Source organism: Paroedura picta, chromosome 12, assembly GCF_049243985.1.
Source record: "Paroedura picta isolate Pp20150507F chromosome 12, Ppicta_v3.0, whole genome shotgun sequence".
NCBI lineage: Eukaryota > Metazoa > Chordata > Lepidosauria > Squamata > Gekkonidae > Paroedura > Paroedura picta.
In genome coordinates, this window is record NC_135380.1 from 29,552,323 (window position 1) to 29,573,291 (window position 20,969).

The 20,969-nt window shown below is 48.7% G+C and overlaps 2 protein-coding genes across 3 annotated transcripts; one reads left to right on the top strand and one right to left on the bottom strand.

The window, feature by feature from the left end:
* Positions 1–268: 268 nt before the first annotated feature.
* Positions 269–18,555, bottom strand: LOC143821344 (ficolin-1-like). Of its 2 annotated transcripts, XM_077305197.1 has the most exons (10): positions 18,432–18,555; positions 16,458–16,571; positions 7,799–7,852; positions 7,441–7,476; positions 6,055–6,090; positions 5,020–5,055; positions 4,623–4,750; positions 2,504–2,633; positions 1,930–2,064; positions 269–710 (listed from the first exon to the last, which is right to left on the bottom strand). In XM_077305197.1, the coding sequence occupies exons 1-10, from the start codon at positions 18,511–18,513 to the stop codon at positions 460–462; spliced, it is 1,002 nt and encodes a 333-aa protein (XP_077161312.1). In that variant the 5' UTR covers positions 18,514–18,555; the 3' UTR covers positions 269–459. The 2 variants fall into 2 exon arrangements, with proteins under 2 accessions (XP_077161312.1, XP_077161313.1); XM_077305198.1 differs by lacking the exon at positions 16,458–16,571 and having other exon boundaries at positions 18,432–18,538.
* On the top strand, positions 10,370–16,354 carry LOC143821341 (uncharacterized). Its single transcript, XM_077305193.1, has 2 exons — positions 10,370–12,564; positions 15,678–16,354. The coding sequence occupies exon 1, from the start codon at positions 10,763–10,765 to the stop codon at positions 12,521–12,523; it is 1,761 nt and encodes a 586-aa protein (XP_077161308.1). The 5' UTR covers positions 10,370–10,762; the 3' UTR covers positions 12,524–12,564; positions 15,678–16,354.
* Positions 18,556–20,969: the final 2,414 nt, after the last annotated feature.

The window sequence follows — 20,969 nt, forward strand, 5'->3', positions numbered from 1 at the left end:
CCCCAAAGGGGTCCCAGCCCCCAGGTTGAGAACCACTGCTCTGGAAACTCCTAGCATAGGTCATGTAGTCCTGTTGTAGGTTCTATTCCAGTGGTGAGACTTAAAATATTCCTGGACCCTGTGTTGGCTCTCCATGTCATTTCTGCTGCATAGACAGGAGACCCCCCAGTCCACCACCCCCCTGGCCTTCGTACCCAAGCTTATCTTGCAAATAACTCGCATTCCTCGTGATTGTGATGGATATAAAATAACTCAAGACTCCAAAGCACAGATTACAATATGATGATCTTATTTCACTTAATTGTAATTAGCCGGAGACAGAAGTGCTTTCCTGTGGAAGGAACGTTATTACAGCAGAGAGTTTGCAAGAAGTCTAGATATTCCAATCCTGGCAGAAATAGGGAACCGTTCTCTACTCAAATGCAGGTGAAGGGACAGCTGTCCCCCCAGCACTTCTGTCTATTCCCGTGGCCTGAATTTCATTTCTGAGCGTTTGTAGGAATAGTTGTATCCTTTCCCAGTACGCCAGTTCACACCATCAGCATAAGAGGAATGAGAGCCCAGCCAGTACATCCCATTGAGGTTGCTATAGTGACAGCTGTTGTACCACCAGGCTCCTTTGTAAATCACTGCACAGTTATTGTTGCCAGGATCCTGCTGTCTGTCTTTGGTGGAGAAAGGCATGCTGTTGTGGCTAGTCAGTGAATCACCTGCAAATGACAGATTAAAGTCTAGTTTAGGGTAGGCTGTGTCAGGAATGCAGATTTGAAGGAAAAACACTGTGTAAAAGATGGTAGTTTAATCAAACAGAACTCCCTGGACTTACATAGATGAATCTAACAAGCACAGGCCAAAATCCAGCTCTTATCCCCCCCAGCTTCCTACCTTTCCCATACCTGTTGAGATTCACATTTAATCCAGACATAATAGTTAGAGATACAGGTGCAAGGCCCAGGAGGCAAGCCAGGCAAGATAACAGACAGCAACAGCGACCTTGGAGAACTGTGCCTAATTCCAAAGTGATACAGAGGAACAAGAATAACGACTACATTGCAAAATGATTACACGTAGGTTCAAAGTACAGAAATCAATCATGGCAAAAAGCTTGGTATTCTGACAGGCTGCAGACTGCTTCACACCTGCCAGGTAGGGGTTATGTGCATAGATCAGCTCCCAAAGAATTTGCACATCAGCTCTAGTCCAAGGTCTTCCAATGGACATATATATATTTAGATGATCCCCATCATCTGGAGCTTGTTCACATGTGCTTGAGCATCAGGTGTTTCTCTTAATTTAATGATGGGATGATGGCAGACATTTGAACTGATTCCACACAAGAAATTCCATGTACAGAGCAATCAGAAAGTGCTGCTTGGAAGGGCCCAATGATCAAATACAGAAATATCTGAATGACACTGGTGTTTTTATTCTAAAAGATGAACTTATCCCCTCTGGGACTGTGGCATTTGAGTCATGCCTTGATCAAGACCCCTTAGGAGTGTGCAAATAGTGGCTGATCAACTCAAGATGGAGGACGTATTTCTAAGAATGAGAAAATAATAGTTAATAGATTTTCAAAAGTGTGATACACTTTATGGATAGTGTGATACACTTTATGGATAGATGTTTATTGTGAAAGAAAGTAAGCCTAAAAAGTCCAGGCAGCCAAGGGCCAAGACTACCACTCATCGGAGCTAGCTGGAAACTTCCATCTTCAGCTATCACATTCCATGTGACATCTGAGTGCACTCTAAGCCTACACAGAACTGCCTTTTCCTTCTTCACTTTGACTCTTCTGTGGCCATCTCCACCTTGGTTTTGAAGACAACTAAGAAGGCAGCTGCAACATTCCTCTTATTCTTCTCCTTCCATGCTTACAGTTTTCTTTTATGACCACAGAAGCCGTCCAGAAGGTCCCCAGTCACGTACCTGCAGTGCCCTCCAGGAAGGCTCCAAGTCCCAGCCTGTACTGATCGGCCTCCCCTGAAATGTTGAAGGTCTCATATCTGGCCACAGTGTGCTTGTTGTCAAAATCAGTGAAATCAATGCGCAGCTCATTTTCTCCTATCCAAAACAGAAAAGCATGTTGTTGAGACATTTAGAGGCAGCAATGGCTGACCATTGTTAGCAGAGACACATTACTGAATTGCCTATAGCAAAACACTCAGAAGATGAAGAGAATGAAGAGCCCTGCAAGGGGAATAAGAAGACAAGCGGTCCCTCAGATAAACCTTGAACCTGATCCAGAAGCTGATCAGCAACCGATGCAGCTTCCTCAGCATAGGCTGGACATGGACCCTCCAAGATGACCTTGTGAGGACCCTAGCAGACACATTCTGCACCAGCTGCAATTTCTGGATCAGAGACAAGGGAAGGCCCATTTAGAGAGCTACAGAAGTCTGATCTGGAAGTGACCATTGTGTGAACAGGTAGGGCACTAGTAGCCTAGCCTGGTACAGATGGAAAAATGCTGCTTGGAAATGGAAGGTAGTGTGCATTTTACCTAGTGAGGTCAAGCGATGAATGTTGTCATTCCCCAGCCAGAATTCTGTGAGTTTGCTTCCAAATCCTCTCTTGTAAGAGTCCCAGTCCTGGTAAAAGTCCACAGAGCCATCGGTCCGTCTCTGGAACACCTGCAAGGGATGAAGAGGACTTCTCTGGTTGATCCTCTCCCAGCCAGGGCAGTGGGTAGGAGAGATGCGGTATCAGGAAAGGAAATGAGTGTCAACAGATGCTTCCTTTGCCATGCCCACAATTGTTCTATGTGATGCCACAGAAGCTTTTGCTACTCTCTCAAGGCTCTGGAGAGAACTCTAAAGTTCCCTTTTCTATCCCAACCACAATGACTGAGGGAAAAGCAGCACCATCAAAATTCAAAGGAGAATCACAGTGAAATCCTAAAGAGGATTAGGCGGTTTTTTATATCCCACTTTACACTACCCAAAAGAGGGCCAAAGTGCTTTAAAATCAGCTTTCCCTTCCTCTCCCCACCTGGTGAGGTAGGTAGGTCTGAGAGAGCTTTGAGAGAACTACTCTGTGAGAATAGCCCTAAGAGAACTGTGACTGGCTCAAGATCACCCAGGTGGCTGGAGGAGTGTGGAATCAAACCCAGTTCTCCAGATTAACCATTACACCAAACTGCTATAAATACGATGTCATCATCCTAAGGACATAAATTTAAATGGATTTAGAAGGGCATCATTCTGTTTAGGATTGCAATTGAACAATATTAACTGTACTCTTCCATACGTATGAATCGTCAGATAAAAGTTACAGCTGGTCTGTTGAACAATTAGATACAAATATTCTTTTGAGAGACAGGATCATTTGGAACAAGTCAGATAGGGTCAAATGTGAGAGGATTGCAGGGTGATCTATTTATAACGATTTGGGAGAAGTATAGACAAGGGTTTCTGCAGGAGATATTGTCAAGTTTTTCAGCAATCTGTTATAAAGATTTTTCTGTGGCAAGGCCAGTGAGCAATTGTTTCACATCAAAAAGGGCAAATCTATATAGTCAGTGGAATTTATTAGATAGATGTTTCTCACGCATGACACAACAAGAGGTAAACAAAAAAGGGAAATAGAATCCAAGGAAGAATAAGATCAATAGAAGTCTCACAGATGTCGAAAAGCCGCAGGTTAATCTATCTAAATCTTCCCTATTCTGCAATAAGGGAGACAGCAATGAATATAGATAACTCCAAGGGAAAACAGAAATTGGCTGTCTGTATCTATCAAAAAGAGAACTATAAATGTAAATTAGTTGGGGAAAACGAAATCTGTGATGTAGTCCAGCAAGGCTTTTTAAAATGAAGGAGCAGTAGATTATGACAATGTCAGTCAAATGAAGCTCATATATACATATTCATTTGACAGGCAAGTAGTCATTTGGGGGAAAGAAGGGGCTCACTGGCAGAACATCTGCTTGGCATGCATAATGTCCCAGGTTCGATCTACAGTGTCTCATGATATGAGTGAGTGAGTGAGTGAGTGAGTGAGTGAGTGAGTGAGTGAGGGAGGGAGGGAGGGAGGGAAGGAAGGAAGGAAGGAAGGAAGGAAGGAAGGAAGGAAGGAAGGAAGGAAGGAAGGAAGGAAGGAAGGAAGGAAGTCTGATTCACTATCAGGCAGCTTCATGGTTTCCATTAATGCAATGACCAGACTTAGCTCTCTAATACTAGAGGTTGTAGGAGGAAAAACACCCTATAGTAATGATAAATACTTAATAGATATATAGCTGATTTCAAAGCATTCACATACATTATTTCAATCATCTTTCTATTTACGCTGGACCAATAATCTGGCTGTAGCCTTATACAGCAGTTGAAGCATTGACACCTTACACAATTGACAGGGCAATAATCGAATCTGGATATGACTGGGGCATGAACAAGTAGAGCCAAAATGATCCTGCTCAGTAAAGGTTATAGCAAAAGCTTGGTATGCCAAAGAGGAGATCTGCACCCCCATTGCCTTTAAGTGCCCATTACCTTTAAATCTACAAGTCAGATCCCATCCAGAACAGGCTTCATGTTAAGTTTTCACAAGACACGTGAGGCTTTTTAGCCATTCCTAGGAAGAAAATGAGCCAGTGTGCTCTCGTCCTCCCAAACTGAACTTACAATCCAGCCACCTCCGTCTGTGTCCATGTCGCACAGCACCATCAGAGGCTCACAGTTCCAGGGGTAGATGGTGTACCAGCCGCTCAGGATCACCCCCTTGGCCAAAAGCTCCTTGCAGTTCTTGGCCCCTGGATGGAAGAGAAATGTAGTGTTTGTGTATGGAAATTGTACAGTAAGTCACAGGTTGCAACTCTTCGGCACAGCCGACTGAGTTTAGAGAAACAGCACTCTGGGTGGGGGGAGGTTGGAGAGAGCAGAAAGTTACTGCTGAAAGTCAATAAGGGCTGACCAATAGAGGCAAGAGAACAGTAGTCAAACCACGTCTGCTGCCCAGAGCATCCCTCACTGTACAGGACATGACTTCATAACTGTGGAAAAGATCGAAGGTAACACGTACCCTGTTGGCAGTGGAGGACCTCCAGCTCTTGTTCTCCTGTGTAAAAGACACAGAATAAACAAATAATTCCTCTGCCCTGCAACTCACCTCCTGGCATTTTTTCCACAAGCATCATAAAAGTATGTAACACACTTTCCATCTCTTTGGAGAGGGGAGAGGGGAGGGGAGAATGTCCCTGTGGATCGTGCCCATTGAGTTTGTTTTCCAGATTCATGACCCACTTTTCCCCCTCTAGGCCCACCGCTCATCTACGATGTCAGCTAGCCATTGAGGGGAGCCCAACTGGCCGAAATCAACCTCTGGCTCCATATTGCATGGGAGGGGGAGGATTGTTCGGCCTCTGGCAAGCTACAGCAGATAATCGCTGGACTCAGAGGACCACATGCTGTCATTCATGTCTCAGCCTCTGGGAAGTTAGCACATTAGTGGCTCAACTATTGAGAGAGTGAATGGGGACACTGGCATTTTAGTTCCGTGTGCTCTGGGAGTTTGGGAATTGAGATTCTCAAACTGCAGGTCATTGTGCTGTATTAAAATGCTCTCCAGTTTCAAAATCAGTTTGCCTTGCAGCCATTTGTGTGTGGAAGGGTCCACATTTCAGAAACACAAATCCAGAGCCCGCATCAGAATTGACCGTCCACTTTAGAATATAAACACAGCATTTTAAAATATGCTACCAGGTCCTGCATATCTCCAGGGACTAAATGTATGTTCAATCTAACAAAAATGACTTTCTTACTACTTTATCTCCAGGTGTACTAACAGGTCTTTTGCTGATTTTTCCCACTTGCTCATTCTATTTGAAGCTTTCTTGGCTGAGTCGCTCCTCCAGTGCTCTAAACCAGGGGTAGGCAACCTGTGGTCCTCCAGATGTTCATGGACTACAATTCCCATGAGCACCTGCCAGCATTTGCTGGCAGGGGCTCATGGGAATTGTAGTCCATGAACATCTGGAGGACCACAGGTTGACTACCCCTGCTCTAAGCCCAAGATTGCAGTGACTACAACAGACGGAGGTATTTATTTGCCACGTACCTAATATTCCTGGGGGGCCTGTCGCTCCCTTGTCCCCTGACAATGAAAGCATAGACATAATGTTAGTTGCTCTCCACATCTCCAAGAAGCTAGAAGTCCCCTGGACAGCACTGCCTGGGTTGGGTTCCTTCACAGGAGAAAGGGCTACAGTCTTCTTTATTGATTTCAAACATTTAAAACCTCAGATTCAGGATTCCAAAGTAGCAAGCAATAAAGACATAACGTGTGTCAAAAGCACAGATATATACAAAACACTTAAAATAGATATAGACACAAAAACAGGAAGGAAGATTCAGTGAGGGAGTGTCAGACAAAACAAATCAGTCTTATGGTGGCTTTACAATATTGGACTGACATACATGCAAATATAGCACGGTAGTGTCCGAGAGGCATCTATAGAGCAGCTGATCTTTCCACCACATCAAAAAGGATGCAGACAAAATTGAGTGAGTACAGAGGAGAGCAACAAGAATGATTGTGGGGCCCAGCAACCTAGCCCTGTGAGGAAGGGCTGAGACCTGGGAATGTTCAACCTGGGTAAAATGAGGTTGAGAGGAGAGATGATTGCTCTCTTTAAGTATTGGACGAAGGCTGGGAGCTGTTCCTGTTGGCAGCAGAGGATAGGACCCACAGTAATGGGTTTAAACTACATGAAGAATGGTGCAGGCCAGAGACCAGGAAAAAAATGTTCACAGTCAGAGTAGTTCAGCAGTGGAATCGGCTGCCTAATGAGTTGGTGAGTTCCCCCTTACTTGTGGTCTTCAAACAGCAGCTGGACAGATAGTTATCATGGATGTATTAGGCTGATGCTACACTTAGCAGGGGTTGGACACGATGGTCTGTATGCCCTCTTCCAACTCTATGATGCTATGACACTATAAATAGGCAGAGCTGGAGAGATCTGCACTGCACAGCACCTCAGGTAACTCACAGAGCTGTCCATTGGCTTTTCTCTTTTTCTCCGAATTCATCTTTCCCCCTTTTCCCCCTCCTTTCCACATACATGCCCTTACCTACCCCTTCCCCTCAGGTGGTATGGGTTACCTTTATGGATACTTAACAAGGAAGCCAATGGACTCTCATTCATTAGCCAGCACCCACCGGTGAAATGTCATTCAACAATTCTGAACCAGCAGATTAACAAAGAAAAGATCATCTAGCACAAGGGTAGTCAACCTGTGGGCCTCCAGATGTTCATGAACTACAATTGTTTTTTGTACAATTGTAGTTCATGAACATCTGGAGGACCACAGGTTGACTACCCCTGATCTAACATCCTTGCAGGTGGCTTCCCCCCAAGAGTGGCTCCCATACCAATAGGCAAGTTTTAGCTTTATACTGTCACAAAACCAGCATCATTGAAGGCAATCCAAAAAAATGTCTTACCTTTGGGGCCAGCAGGACCCACGTCGCCTTTCTCTCCTGGTTCAAGGGAGTGAAAAAGAGGAAGGAATTAGCAAAAGATGGAAGACTGGTGCCAGTTCACAGCTGTAAACTATGTCAAAAGCTCTGGGTTGTAATTGGATTCTGCACTATTATGGAAGAACTCTGTCTCTCTCCTCTCTGCTGTCAAGAAACTTAGCTCCTGGAGAAACCTGTGTCTACCCTTTATCCAGGTTGTCCTTTCCACACAACAGGCCCATCTGAAGCTGCTTCAGACAGGTTGCTGTGATGATTATTCTGCCAATACTTACCCTGTTTCCTGATTACTACTATCATCAAAATCCAACATTTGGCATGTTACCTTTCTCACCAGTGGGTCCAATTTTTCCTGGGATTCCTGGATGGCCTTTCTCTCCTACAGGGAGAAAACAAACATGGGTAGGCATTTAAACAATAATTTCCATCCAGATACAGTCCTGAAGATAGAATTTAGCTGCCTTAAGGTTCTGGCAGGAAAACCACCACCCCTGGTCCCACACCCACAGGCACTTCCCTCCCTCTTTGGCCCTATGAAAAGTGAAGAACGGATAACTTCTGGAATGAGTTTGGAAAGGGACGGGGCAGCTCTGCAAAATATTTTGGAAAGAGACTCTTTACCTGTCGTGCGAGAGAGAATACCCCTTTCTTCTTCATTTCCCTTATTCATTTCTACTGCACGATTGCCATAGGATGATGAAAACCTCTCAACTCAAAAAAGCTTTTCAGTTAAATACAGAATAGCTACCTCCAAAGAACAAAGTAGGAGCTAATCCCCTCCTTTGTAGGGCTGACAAAGTCACTGTATCCTGGGCTCTCTGAGACATGGATGAATGCTAAAGCATGGTCCAAGCCAATGGTGTCACTTCCAGGTTGTATTGGAAGTAACATGGTGGGGATGGGACACCTCCCATTTTCCTCCTGACACCCAGCTGAGCAGTGGCAGGAAGGGTTGAGGTGTGGGTGGGAAGTGCCCCATTGAAAGGGAAATCTGGCAAGTTCGTATTGCTGTCACTGGAAAATCAGCTGTACTCCAGATTAGGATCTGGAGTTCTTCCAGAATGACAACCAATGCCCAACTAAACCAGTATCCCTAGAGCTATGGAGCATTCCAGGCCCAGAATCAATGGAGGGGCTACAGGTCAGCAGAGGCATCCAGGGGATGCAAGGGTGTTGTGGGATGTGTCTCGGTTGGAGCCACTCCCCAACAGCTTCTGACTCGAGCAGGGGTAGGCCTGCTGGCCCCAACTTCTCCAGGGCAGCATGGGGCACTCCCTCACCTGGTTCTGGTGGGGCACAGCCAGCCCAGCACTGTTGAGAACATATTTTGAAAGTGCTGTGGTTGCCATAGTGCTAGTGCATTCACCCAGGCAAGAGGGTAGGGTGTGCCAACAACCTGGAGGAAACAAACACTGCCTCTTTGACAGATGCTTCAAGGGATGCTATTTACCAGGTGATATTATTTACCTCCATGCCTTGAAAACCTTCATTAAACCTCTATGAAAAGGGCAGGGTGCTTTTATCCAGGTTGCTGGTCACCCTATGGGAGGGGATTGGCTGGGAAACTGAGCAGGGACTGGGGATAAAAGGGCAGAGAGGGAGAAGGGGGTAATAATGGAGAAGGAACCAGAGGGCATTAGGGAGAAGGAGCTAAAGAAAGAATGGGCAGTAGCCAAAGACCAACATCTAAACATCTAAGAAAAGGGCAGGGCACTTTTCTCCAGGTGGGGAGGATCAGCTGGGAAACTGGGCTGGGATTGGGAATAAAAGGGCAGAGAAGGAGAAGAAGGGGTAATAAGAACATGGGGCTAGAGGCACTAGGGAGAAGGAGCAAAAGAAAGAATGTGCAGTTGCCAAAGACCAAGCTGAGCTATCTGGAAAGACCTCTCGTCTTCTCTAGTGGTCCCAATGAATAAAACAGTGGCCTGTGTATGTCTTCAAGGTGCAGGTGGGGAAGCAATAGAACAAAGTTTGAGTTGAGCGGCACTTTTAACTAAGGAATAAACTCAGATACAGGGAAGGTAGGGGTCCATTTGGATGCAAAAGGTGTGGCCCTGGAAGTCAATCACATGTCTGGTGAAAGAATGCCATCTTGAAGGCCCTCTGGAAGTTTGAGAACTCCTCAAGGGCCTGCAATTCCACTGACAGCTCATTCCACCTGGTGCATATCTTTAGAGCTGGGGATTGTCAGCAGATTGAAGTCTATTGAGGGCTCTTTGGGGGGGGCATATATCAAGAGGCAGTCCCCCAGGTATGCCAGTCTCAGACCACCCAAGGCCTTGAAGGTTATAACCAATACCTTAAACTTGATCTGGCACTCAATTGGCAACCAATGCAGCCACCGAAGAACAGGTTGGATGTGGGTTTTCCCTGCAATCCTCATAATGACCTGGGCAGTTGCATTTTGTACCAACTGTAATTTTCTGCTCAAGGATAGAGTAGGCCCACAAAGAGCAAGTTGCAGTAGTCAAGCTTGGAGGTGACCGTTGCATGGATCACCATGGCTAGAAGTACTGGAGCCAGATAGGGCACTAGTAGATTTGCCTGGTGTACATAGGGGGGGAAACCTAGGAAGCTACCTTAGTAACATGTACCTTCATGCAGGTATTCTTTCATTTGTTCCAAGGCCACCTTCCCCAGAAATCCAAGATGTGAGATGGGTGCATTGCTATCACTGATCCTTCTAAAAGACTCTGGATTGGGTTTGTTTATTGGTAACAGCAACTGGGAGAGTCCACTGCAGCTGGTTCTTGCCTGCTGGGGCTGGATTCCTCTTCACGCCACCTCGCCTCCTCTTGGGAGCTACTCCTTGCCCTGTCTGGCACACCAGCTGGTTATCTTACCCCATGGCTGTCAGGATTGTAGAATCTCTGTCATAAATTAGCCTGAGTTCCTCCATGTCAGTTATACTGCTTAATTGAACCTGGCGCCTGCTAGCCCCGGCCTTGTAGTTTGTAGCAATAAAATAGAATAGTGATGTTATTCTAACCTTATCTTGTTATGGGCACACAGGGTTGTTGTCAATTCTCTCAAGGATGGGAGTTTGGAATCCTGTTGTTGTTTCACATATGTCTTTTCTCACTAACCCCCCTCCTTGGGAACTGTCAAGTTTTGGGCGGGAGAAATGTATTGATAAGCTGAGGCAAATCTGGCTTCGAGTCAGATTTGACTTTCAGTCCAATGCGTATAGTGCTAATCAATAAAACTATTTTCTTTTGAATAAGTTTTGTTGTGAGTTTCCTGTGCGTCTGACATCAAGTCAAATCTCACAACTCCTTTCACCTGCAAAATGCAGGGCGAGGGACATACTTTTTCTGAGCAGGGAGAGGGCCTGGATTGGGACCTCTCCCAGGGCGACGGCGCGAGTGCCGGCCCGCACAGCTCGGGCATGATGCGGGCAATCTCGGGGACAACCCCGGGGCCCGAGGAATTTTTGGAACGACACGTCACCCAGCGCAGGCGATTGTCTAAATACGACCGCCCTACTGGGGATGAGAGGTGGCCGGAGCACCTGGGACTGCCTAGCTACGCGCTGGAGCCTGTGGGTGAGACACAGGACTTGCAGTACAAGCTGGACAGGGTGACTAACTGGCTGCAGGATCTTTCGGGTCGGTTGGATCCGGAGGAGAAGCGCCGAACGCAACGCCTGCTGAAGGAAGTGCTTGGTGGTGGTGCGCACGATACCAGCCTGCGACGAGTGAGTGGTGGGCTTGCACTGCGGGAGCACGGCATGGCGGACACGCAAGCGGCAGCAGATGCTGAGGCGTTGGCCAGGGCCAGGGCGCAGCTGGAAATCGAGGCGGAGGCAGAGGCTCGAGCGAGAGCGCAACGAGAACAAGAAGGCGAGGGCGAGGAGCGAGAGGACGAAGGCGGCGCGGGCGGCGATGGAGCCGGAGGAGACGGCGCGGACGGAGGCGAGGACGCAGCGGCGGCGGCAGCAGCGGCGGCGGCGGCGGACGTTGCGGGAGCCGAGGCGGCGGCGGCAGCAGCGGCGCGCGAAGCGGCGCGAGCGGCAGCGCGAGCAGCGGAGGCAGCCCGGGCGGCGGAACGAGCCAGAGTGGCGGCGGGGAGAGGACGAGGCATCGGCCGCGGTGCAAGACCCCCAGCACCGGCCCCGGCACCGGCGGATTGGGGCCCGGGGCGCCTACCAGCCCACCTCCGGGGTGTGGAGATGCGGAGCACCTATAAATTCAAGGCTAAGTTTTCCGGAGACCCCTCCGATTTTCCTACGTTTCTGGTGCACCTCCAGGCCTACATGATGGAAATGGGGTTCACTTTCCAGGACGACGCTGAGAAAGTGCGTTTCGTGGGCCAAGCCCTAGAAGGCAAAGCAGCCAAGTGGTTTGTGGACTTGTACCGCTATCACCCCCAAGCCATTCGTGACTACAACCATTTCATGAGAGCCCTGCGCCAGATGTACGTGGAACCGTTCGAGCGAGAGACCGCGGAGAAGAAACTCAGGGCTCACCGGCAAGGGAAGTTGTCAGTGGTCGAGTACGCCAGGGAGTTTAAAGAGCTGGCTTCCTCGGTGCCGGACTGGACGGAGCCCCAACGCGTGCTGTCGTTTGTGGGGGGCCTCAATCCTACTCTGGCAGACAAATGCCTCCTCCTGGAAGACCCGCTTACAGTCGAAGGGTGGGTCCAATTGGCTGGGGAGATGGAAAATCGATTGGAGCGAGCTTCGATGGTGCAAGTCCTGGCAGGCAAAACCGTGGCGAAAACTTCCACCCCGGCGAAACCCAAGCCCCGAGCCAAGTTGGAGCCGTCTGAGCGCACCCGGCGCATGGAAAAAGGGCTGTGCTTGGGTTGTGGCCAAGCGGGGCACTTTCTCGCAAATTGCCCCACAAAAGCAACAGCGACCCCGAGGGCCGTGAGCAGCGCCCCACCGAAAGCCCAGCCCGCCAAGAAAACCACTCCCAAGAAAAGTGCCAAGTCTCTCCTGGTGCCAGTGGCTGCCGTGCCAGCAGTGGACGACTCGGAGGAGGGAAGCGGGCTGGAGGACGAGGATCAAGCCGAGGAGCAGTCGGGAAACGAGGACGGTCTGCTGTAAAGGCGCCCCGCCAGCAGGCCGCCAACAGGGGCAAACGCGTGGTGAGTGATTCCCCCTTACTACTCCTACCTGCCAAGCTCTCCAACCCCAAGTCGGGGAAAACAGTGGGAGTCCGGTGTATCGTGGACTCAGGGTGCACCCAATCCCTAGTGAGCCCGGCACTGGCCGAGACTTTGGGGGTGGGAAAGGTGCCGCTGAGGGAACCCTTGCCCATCACCCAATTGGATGGGAAATGTGCTCCCGGAGGGGAGGCCACGGCGAAAACGCGCCCAATGGACTTGGACATAAAAAAACATTGGGAGCAAATCCAGCCTTTGGTAGCCCCTCATTCTGCCTTCCCTTGCGTGTTAGGGTTGGATTGGCTGAAGGAACATGACCCCCTAGTGAAGTGGAAAGAAGGGACTGTGGACTTTACCTCTCCCGCCTGCGAGCAGCACGCTCGACCGCGGGATTCCCCACTGACGGGGGTTGTGGCCGCTTTGGGATCGGGGGGGGCAGCGCTCCCTCCTGAGTATCGAGACTTTGCTGATGTGTTCGCGGAGGTAGAGTGCAACCAACTGCCCCCCCACCGTAAAACTGACTGCGCCATTGAATTAAAGAAAGGGGAACCACTCCCCAAAGCCAAACTTTATTCCATGAGCCCCCGGGAAATGGCGGAGCTTAGGGAATTTTTGGATAAGAACTTGGCGAGGGGTTTTATTAGACCGGCCACATCTTCATTGGCGGCCCCGGTCCTTTTTGTAAAAAAGAAGGACGGTTCGCTACGTTTGTGTACTGACTACCGTGGGTTGAATGCGGTCTCCACCTGCAATGCCTACCCGCTCCCCCTGATAAAAGACTTGTTGGGCCACTTGGGGAAGGCACGAATTTTTACGAAATTGGATTTGAGGGAAGCCTATTACCGAGTTCGGATCAAGAAGGGGCACGAATATCTAACGGCTTTTAACACCCCCCTGGGGCAATTTGAGTACACCGTGATGCCGTTCGGCCTCGCCGGCGCTCCGGGCGTGTTCATGAATATGATTAATGAAATTATGCATGATTTATTGTACCAAGGGGTGTTGGTTTACATTGATGATATTCTTGTGTATTCTGAGAATGTTGAGAGTCATGCTGATCTGGTACGCGAAGTGCTCAACCGCTTGCGGAAGCACCAATTGTTTGCTAAACTGTCTAAATGTGAGTTCCACCGCGATGCGGTGGAGTTTCTGGGGTTCCGTGTCTCCCAAGCGGGGATTGAGATGGACCCTGGCAAGGTGCGTGACTTGCTGGCTTGGGAACCTCCCCGCACCAGGAGGCAACTGCAAAGCTTCCTAGGGTTCGCTAATTTTTACAGGACTTTCATCCCCAATTTTGCCAAAGTGGCGCTGCCCCTCACTGACTTGTTGAAAACCAAACAAGGGGGAAAAACGGCGAGCCGCCCGGGGACGCCCCTTCTGTGGACTCCCCCCTGTCAAAACGCATTCGACAAACTAAAGTTGTTGTTTACGTCCGAACCAGTACTGGCCCATGCTGACCCTTCTAAGCAATTTACTGTACAAGTAGACTCCTCGGACGTAGCAATGGGGGCCGTGATCCTCCAAGAGGGGGAGGACGGAAAGTTACACCCGCTGGCCTATCTGTCAAAGAAATTCTCGGGGGCAGAGCGAAATTGGGCAATTTGGGAAAAAGAGGCGGCTGCAGTAAAATTGGCCCTTTCCACCTGGAGGCATTGGCTAGAAGGATCCGCGATCCCATTTGTTGTCTGGACGGATCATAAAAACCTTCAGGCACTTAAGCAGCCCCGATCGCTTTCCGCCAAGCAAATGAGATGGGCAGAGTTTTTCGCCCGTTTCAACTTCTCCCTAAAGCATCTGCCGGGTAAAATGAACTTTTTGGCAGATGCATTATCACGCCTGCCCCAGTACAACAGCAAACGAGACCCATTGGTGGACACCGTTTTCACCCCCGCCCAACTAGGGATGGCCGCCGTGACGCGCAGCCACGTAAAGACTGATACGCCCATCCCAGGGGGCTGGGTCCAGAAGGAGATGTCACAAGATCCGGAGTTTGGCTCCCTCCGCCCTGATCTGACTGAGAAGGGGGGGCTCTTTTTTAAGGGCGAGAGACTCTTTGTTCCTGTTGCGGCCAGGGGAAAAGTTTTGAAACTTTGTCACGACGCAAAAACTGCTGGACACTTTGGTTTTGTGAAAACTCTGCACCTAGTCAGGAGACAATATTGGTGGCCGTCCCTGCGCAAAGATGTGGAGAAATATGTGCAGGGATGCCCTATTTGTATTGCCTCAAAACCGGTTGGAGGCAAGAAAAAGGGGCTATTGCAACCACAGCCCACCCCCTCTCGTCCATGGACAGATGTCACTATGGACTTTATTACGGACCTCCCTCCCAGCCATGGGAACACCGTTATATGGGTGGTAGTGGATGCTTTTTCCAAACAGGCTCACTTCATTCCCTGCACGGGAGTGCCTTCAGCACCAAAATTGGCTTCTCTTTTCATTGAACACGTGGTACGTCTGCACGGGATCCCGACACGTGTCCTGACGGATCGGGGCCCCCAGTTCGTTTCTAAGTTTTGGAGGGAACTCCTGAGACTTTTGGGGGTGGAGCAAGCCCTCACTTCGGGCTATCACCCTGAATCAAATGGCCAGACCGAAAGGGTAAACCAAATCCTGGAACAGTACTTACGTTGTTTCATCAATCACCAGCAGGACAATTGGGTCTCTTTATTACCGATGGCTGAATTTGCCTACAACAATGGGGTTCACGCCTCAACGGGGGTATCACCTTTCAAAGTAGTGTATGGGACTGATTTAGCAACAGCCCCCACCTGGGAGCTCAACTCCACTGAGGCTCCTGACATAAATAAATGGGCAACCACCATCAGTACAGGTTGGCCAGAAATTGTAGCTAGCCTCAAGGAGGCAAAACAAGCCTATAAAGCTCAAGCGGATAAGAAAAGGGTACCTGCACCTGACTGGAAAGTGGGAGACCTGGCCTATTTGTCTACTAAGAACCTGAGGTGCCAGCAGAAATCAAAGAAACTTGGCCCTAAATACGTGGGGCCATTTAAAGTGATAAAACTGATTAATACTGTGACTGTTGAGCTAGCTTTACCAAAGACTTATAGGAATGTGCATCCGGTTTTTCATTCCAGCCTGCTGCGGAGAGCTCCGGTCCCTGACGAGTGGCACCCTCCTCCAGACCAGCCTGTGCCAATTTTCATCGATAAAGACACCCACTATGAAGTCAACCAAATTTTAGAATCTCGTTTGCACAAGGGTCGCCTTCAATATCTGGTCGATTGGAAAGATTTCCCCTCGGGGGACAAAGAGTGGGTGGAGGCAGGGAATGTGAAGGCACCCCGCCTTCTCCGGGCTTTCCATCGAGCATTTCCTGATTGTCCTCGCCCGGTAGATGCCGGCTAGATGGAGGAGTGAAGTTAGTTTTAATGCGGAGGGATGTCAGGATTGTAGAATCTCTGTCATAAATTAGCCTGAGTTCCTCCATGTCAGTTATACTGCTTAATTGAACCTGGCGCCTGCTAGCCCCGGCCTTGTAGTTTGTAGCAATAAAATAGAATAGTGATGTTATTCTAACCTTATCTTGTTATGGGCACACAGGGTTGTTGTCAATTCTCTCAAGGATGGGAGTTTGGAATCCTGTTGTTGTTTCACATATGTCTTTTCTCACTAACCCCCCTCCTTGGGAACTGTCAAGTTTTGGGCGGGAGAAATGTATTGATAAGCTGAGGCAAATCTGGCTTCGAGTCAGATTTGACTTTCAGTCCAATGCGTATAGTGCTAATCAATAAAACTATTTTCTTTTGAATAAGTTTTGTTGTGAGTTTCCTGTGCGTCTGACAATGGCTCTTGGGCCAGTCTCAATCCCCGGGAGCTTGTTTTTAAACAAATCTGGCATCTATATAATGACATACCATCTGCGCCATTAGCTCCGGGGTCTCCTTTCGGCCCTGTCGCACCAGGAACCCCTGGATGTCCCTGGAGGATGGTGAGCCTCTCATCACCATGCAGGCCCACGATTTTCACCTCTGCAGAGAAATCAGGAGGTAAAGTAAAGGTAAAGGTATCCCCTGTGCAAGCACCGAGTCATGTCTGACCCTTGGGGTGACGCCCTCCAGCGTTTTCATGGCAGACTCAATACGGGGTGGTTTGCCAGTGCCTTCCCCAGTCATTACCGTTTACCCCCCAGCAAGCTGGGTACTCATTTTACCGACCTCGGAAGGATGGAAGGCTGAGTCGACCTTGAGCCGGCTGCTGGGATTGAACTCCCAACCTCATGGGCAGACAGCTTCAGACAGCATATCGCTGCCTTACCACTCTGCGCCACAAGAGGCTCTTGATGCTGTCTAATTTACGTTAAAACCACCTGAGGATTGAACTCCCAGCCTCATGGGCAGAACTTTCGGACGGCTGCCTTACCACTCTGCGCCACAAGAGGCTCATAATCAGGAGAGGGACCACTAAAAGCAACCTTCAGACATGCAGCATATCAGTCCAGATCAGAGAGGTCCAAATGAGAAAAGTTGGGGGTGTCAATGGATCTAGTAGTTATAAGTGTACACATTTAATATATACTATTGTTTGCCTATAATTTAATGATTCTTAGTTTTAAATTCCTTCAACCAATTAACCGACTGGTTAATATTTTACTTTTTACGATGGAGCCACAGCAGTTCTTGTACTGGACTAAATAACTCCCAATAAAGTGCTGGTTGTGGTTGTTTGTTTTCGCATATCCAGCAAAGCCTGAACTCCAGAACTGTAAATCCTCATATTAAGCCACACAACAATGTGGGATTTTGACACAGACACTCCCATTGACGTCTGTAAAGCAAAGGTCAGCTCTCTTAACTCTCTAATTCTTGGGTCATGGAAATAGTAAGGGGCAGCATCCTTTGTTCTCTTGGCCAGAAAATTAAAGAGTCATTTTAGGAGAAGAGGAAGAGTTGGTTCTTATATGCCGCTTTTCCCTTTTTCACAGTGTGTCTTTAAATCTTCTGCCTATCATCATCCTTTAATCACCCAGTTTCCAAATGTACTTCTGCTTTGCTCCAGTCTCCCCCAAGTCTGCTTTGCTACATTAGTTTGTAAAAACATATATGGCAAACATAGAAGAGGAAGAAGAAGAGTTGGTTCTTATATGCCACTTTTCCCTACCCGAAGGAGGCTCAAAGCGGCTTACAGTTGCCTTCCCTTTCCTCTCCCCACAACAGACACCCTGTGAGGTGGGTGAGGCTGAGAGAGCGCTGAGGTCACTGCTCGGTCAGAACAGTTTTATCAGTGCCGTGGCGAGCCCAAGGTCACCCAGCTGGCTGCATGTGGGGGAGCACAGAATCGAACCTGGCATGCCAGATTAGAAGTCCGCACTCCTAACCACTACACCAAACTGGCTCTCTTATTTTATAAGGACCCTGGAGACAGTGATAAAATAGGCAGCATAAGAGGGGTAGGGGGACAGCTCAATACAATATTTATACACACACACACACAACATTGCACTAAAAATTCTGTGAGCAAAGGATTGCTTGGCTGTTTTTGTAATTAGTCTTTTTAAAAGGGGAGTTGAATAATATTTCATTACACTCTTAAATTGGAAACGACAGGGCCAACTGGCCAAGGAAAGGGGCCTGGTCCACATTTTCCTGGTGGTATCCAAGGCTCACATCTGCCAGATACAAAGACCTGTGTTTATTTTCAAACACTTCTTTATGAAATATAGTTAAATACTAACATCTGCAAAGATTAAGAGTTCGGGGCTGAAAGAATGGAAACCAAGCCTGATGCTAAATGGGAGCCCAGTTTTTTTCCTGCTTAGCTTACGTGGCAGATCACTTCCCTAAACTGCAGCAGAGCCCCCTGGTCCCAGGGCGACCCTGTGAAAGACTCACCTGGACAGGTGTCTGTTGCTTTCCCAGGAGTTCCTGCTGTCATCAGACAGAGCAGTAAAATGAAACTGCATTCTGCATTCATCCTCACCGCTTCAGAGTGGATCACTTTTCTCTCTGCGGTGCCCTGTGTATTTAAGAACCAACAGAACTCTTCCTCATGGGCCCTTCAAGGGAATTCCCCACTGGCCAGACAACAGTTGTGTCATTCTTCCTCTTACCAACATCTTTTAAAGAAGCAAAACATATTCATGGGAGGCTGATATGAGCCACTACCCTTTTCCCCAAGTGCAGAAAATCTGAGAGGAAAGATGGCCAAGATCTCCATAGCACCAAACAAATGCATGCACATGTGCTCAGCAGTCCTCTGTTCCTGATGGCAGCCTTCGGTGGCTGCTTTTCACAAACTGGTAGAAAGAATTGCAAAATTGCCTGCCGTCAAAGGTGGCCCAGCATACAAAGGCAGCTTACCAGTTTTCATCCCTTCTTTCCATGTCTATCCCAGATTTCCACCCAGAAGCACATGGTGGTGTCATCCCCCCCCCCCCGTCTGCTCCTCACATTAACCCTGCTGTGAGACTGCAAAAGAGAGTAAGTGGCCCCCAATCCACCGCCCAGCAGGGATTCAAACCCAGGCCTGAATGGGAGCTGTCCAGGGTCCTGCAGAAAGACTTCCCCATTCATGATTGTTCACCTGCAGGACAGAAGTTGTTGACATGGGCTTGATGTATGGAACCCTAGACTTCCTCCTTCTTCAATCTTGTTCACCATCCCTCCCTGGAACATCTTTTGGCTGGGGGAGGTCTGGATCTTAGGACACCGGAATGCTCTAAGTCACCCTAGAAGACCAAAGGTAATACCTTCCCCTCCAAGCTCTTTCCTTTCTGGTACCCTCCCTCTTTAATCCCCCCTCTCTCACCGTCCATCCCATGGCATGGAGAATGGTTATCTGCATGCTGGAAATGAGTGGTTTAAACTTCCGATAAGTTTTGTACTGGTCCATAACTGTAATAATAAAGACTGACCAAGTTGTTTAGACCAGCCATTCTCAGCCTTTTTATGTATGACAAGATTTTGTTTTCTTTCCGTTGACAAAGGTTGAACTTTCTAGCAATTAATGATGTCAGCCTTGACAAAATAGTGTATTTCGGTGGCCTGCCAGAAATGAAGGGCCAGGGCCAGTTCCGGCTTTGTCGGTGGCCATTTGCAAAAAGGATCACTGCCACGGCCAATTAGCACGTCAGGCTTCCAGCTGGTGCCTGGGCCAAAAATGATGATCAAGATGAAAGACATGGTTGCTGTGGGTGAGGCAGACACTTTGAGTGTATCTCAGGGCCCTCAAAGTTAGGAGCACCCACCCTTTTGGAGGAAGACGTCCAGGACTGCACAGCGGAGGGATCAGCCACTTGTACAGAAGGGCAACTCTTTCCGTGACCTCCAGCTCCTTCACCAAAGCGGCTTGATACTCAGAAAGAACTCTGTGCTGCAGATGTTCTTTGTCAGCAGATATCAACCCACAGACCGACGAAGCAGAATATCTGCTGTTCACAGAATGTGGGAAATCCTAGCTCAGAAGCCGTTCATCAGGGGAACAAACTGAATGTCAAAAAAGAGAACTGAAAATGGAGAGGGCCTGGGAATGCCCCTATCCCTGACCCCAGGGGAGACACAACTTCTTCCCCCATGTGCCTTGGCCAATGTGCCAGCACCCACACTGTGCAGATGTCAAGCTGAGAGGGCAGAGACAAGAACTGGTTTTTATAGCCCACTTTTCAGTACCCAAAGGAAGCCCAAAGTGGCTGACAATCACCATTCCCATCCTCTCCCCACAACAGACATGTTGTGAAGTAGGTGGAGCTCAGAGAGCTCTGATGGAACTGTTCTGTGAAAAGATCTCTGGAAGAACTGTCACCCACCCAGATGCATGGGGAGGAATTGAACCCAGTTCTCCAGATTACAGTCTGCTGCTCTTTAACCACTACACCACGCTGGGGGTGGGTGTCCCAAAGAAGCCCTCCCTTCAAAAATAGGCTTTCCCCAATTGTCCTGGGTACAGCCAGGCATGCAAGCAGTGGTGGGGAGTGGCATGTGGGGTAGTGTTGAGCACCTACAAGCAGCAGTAAGACAATGGGCTACTCCTCCTCCTGTGACTGCTGGATCATCCCTGGCCCAGGGCACTAGAGGGTGCAAAACCCCAACAGGCAGCCTGGGTGGCAGGACACCCCCTGCACCACTTGTGCTCAGCATGGCCACTGACATCCTGCCCACCCCTTCCTCCTCCAACAGGTGATTATCCTTGCAGCAAGAACCCTCTAGTTTCAAAAAGATAGGACAATGGGGTCCAATTCTAGGAGCACCCAAAGAGGCCGCCTCCACCTGACCTCCATTGTTTCCAAAGGTAGGAAAATACAGAATCTCTGGTCTTCCCTTTTGAGAAGAGGCTCCCACAACTACACTGTAGGTTTAGAACCTGTAACTCAGTCCCCCCTCCCATCCCCTTCAGGCCACGGAGAAGACAGAAATGGGAATGTTAATAAAGCA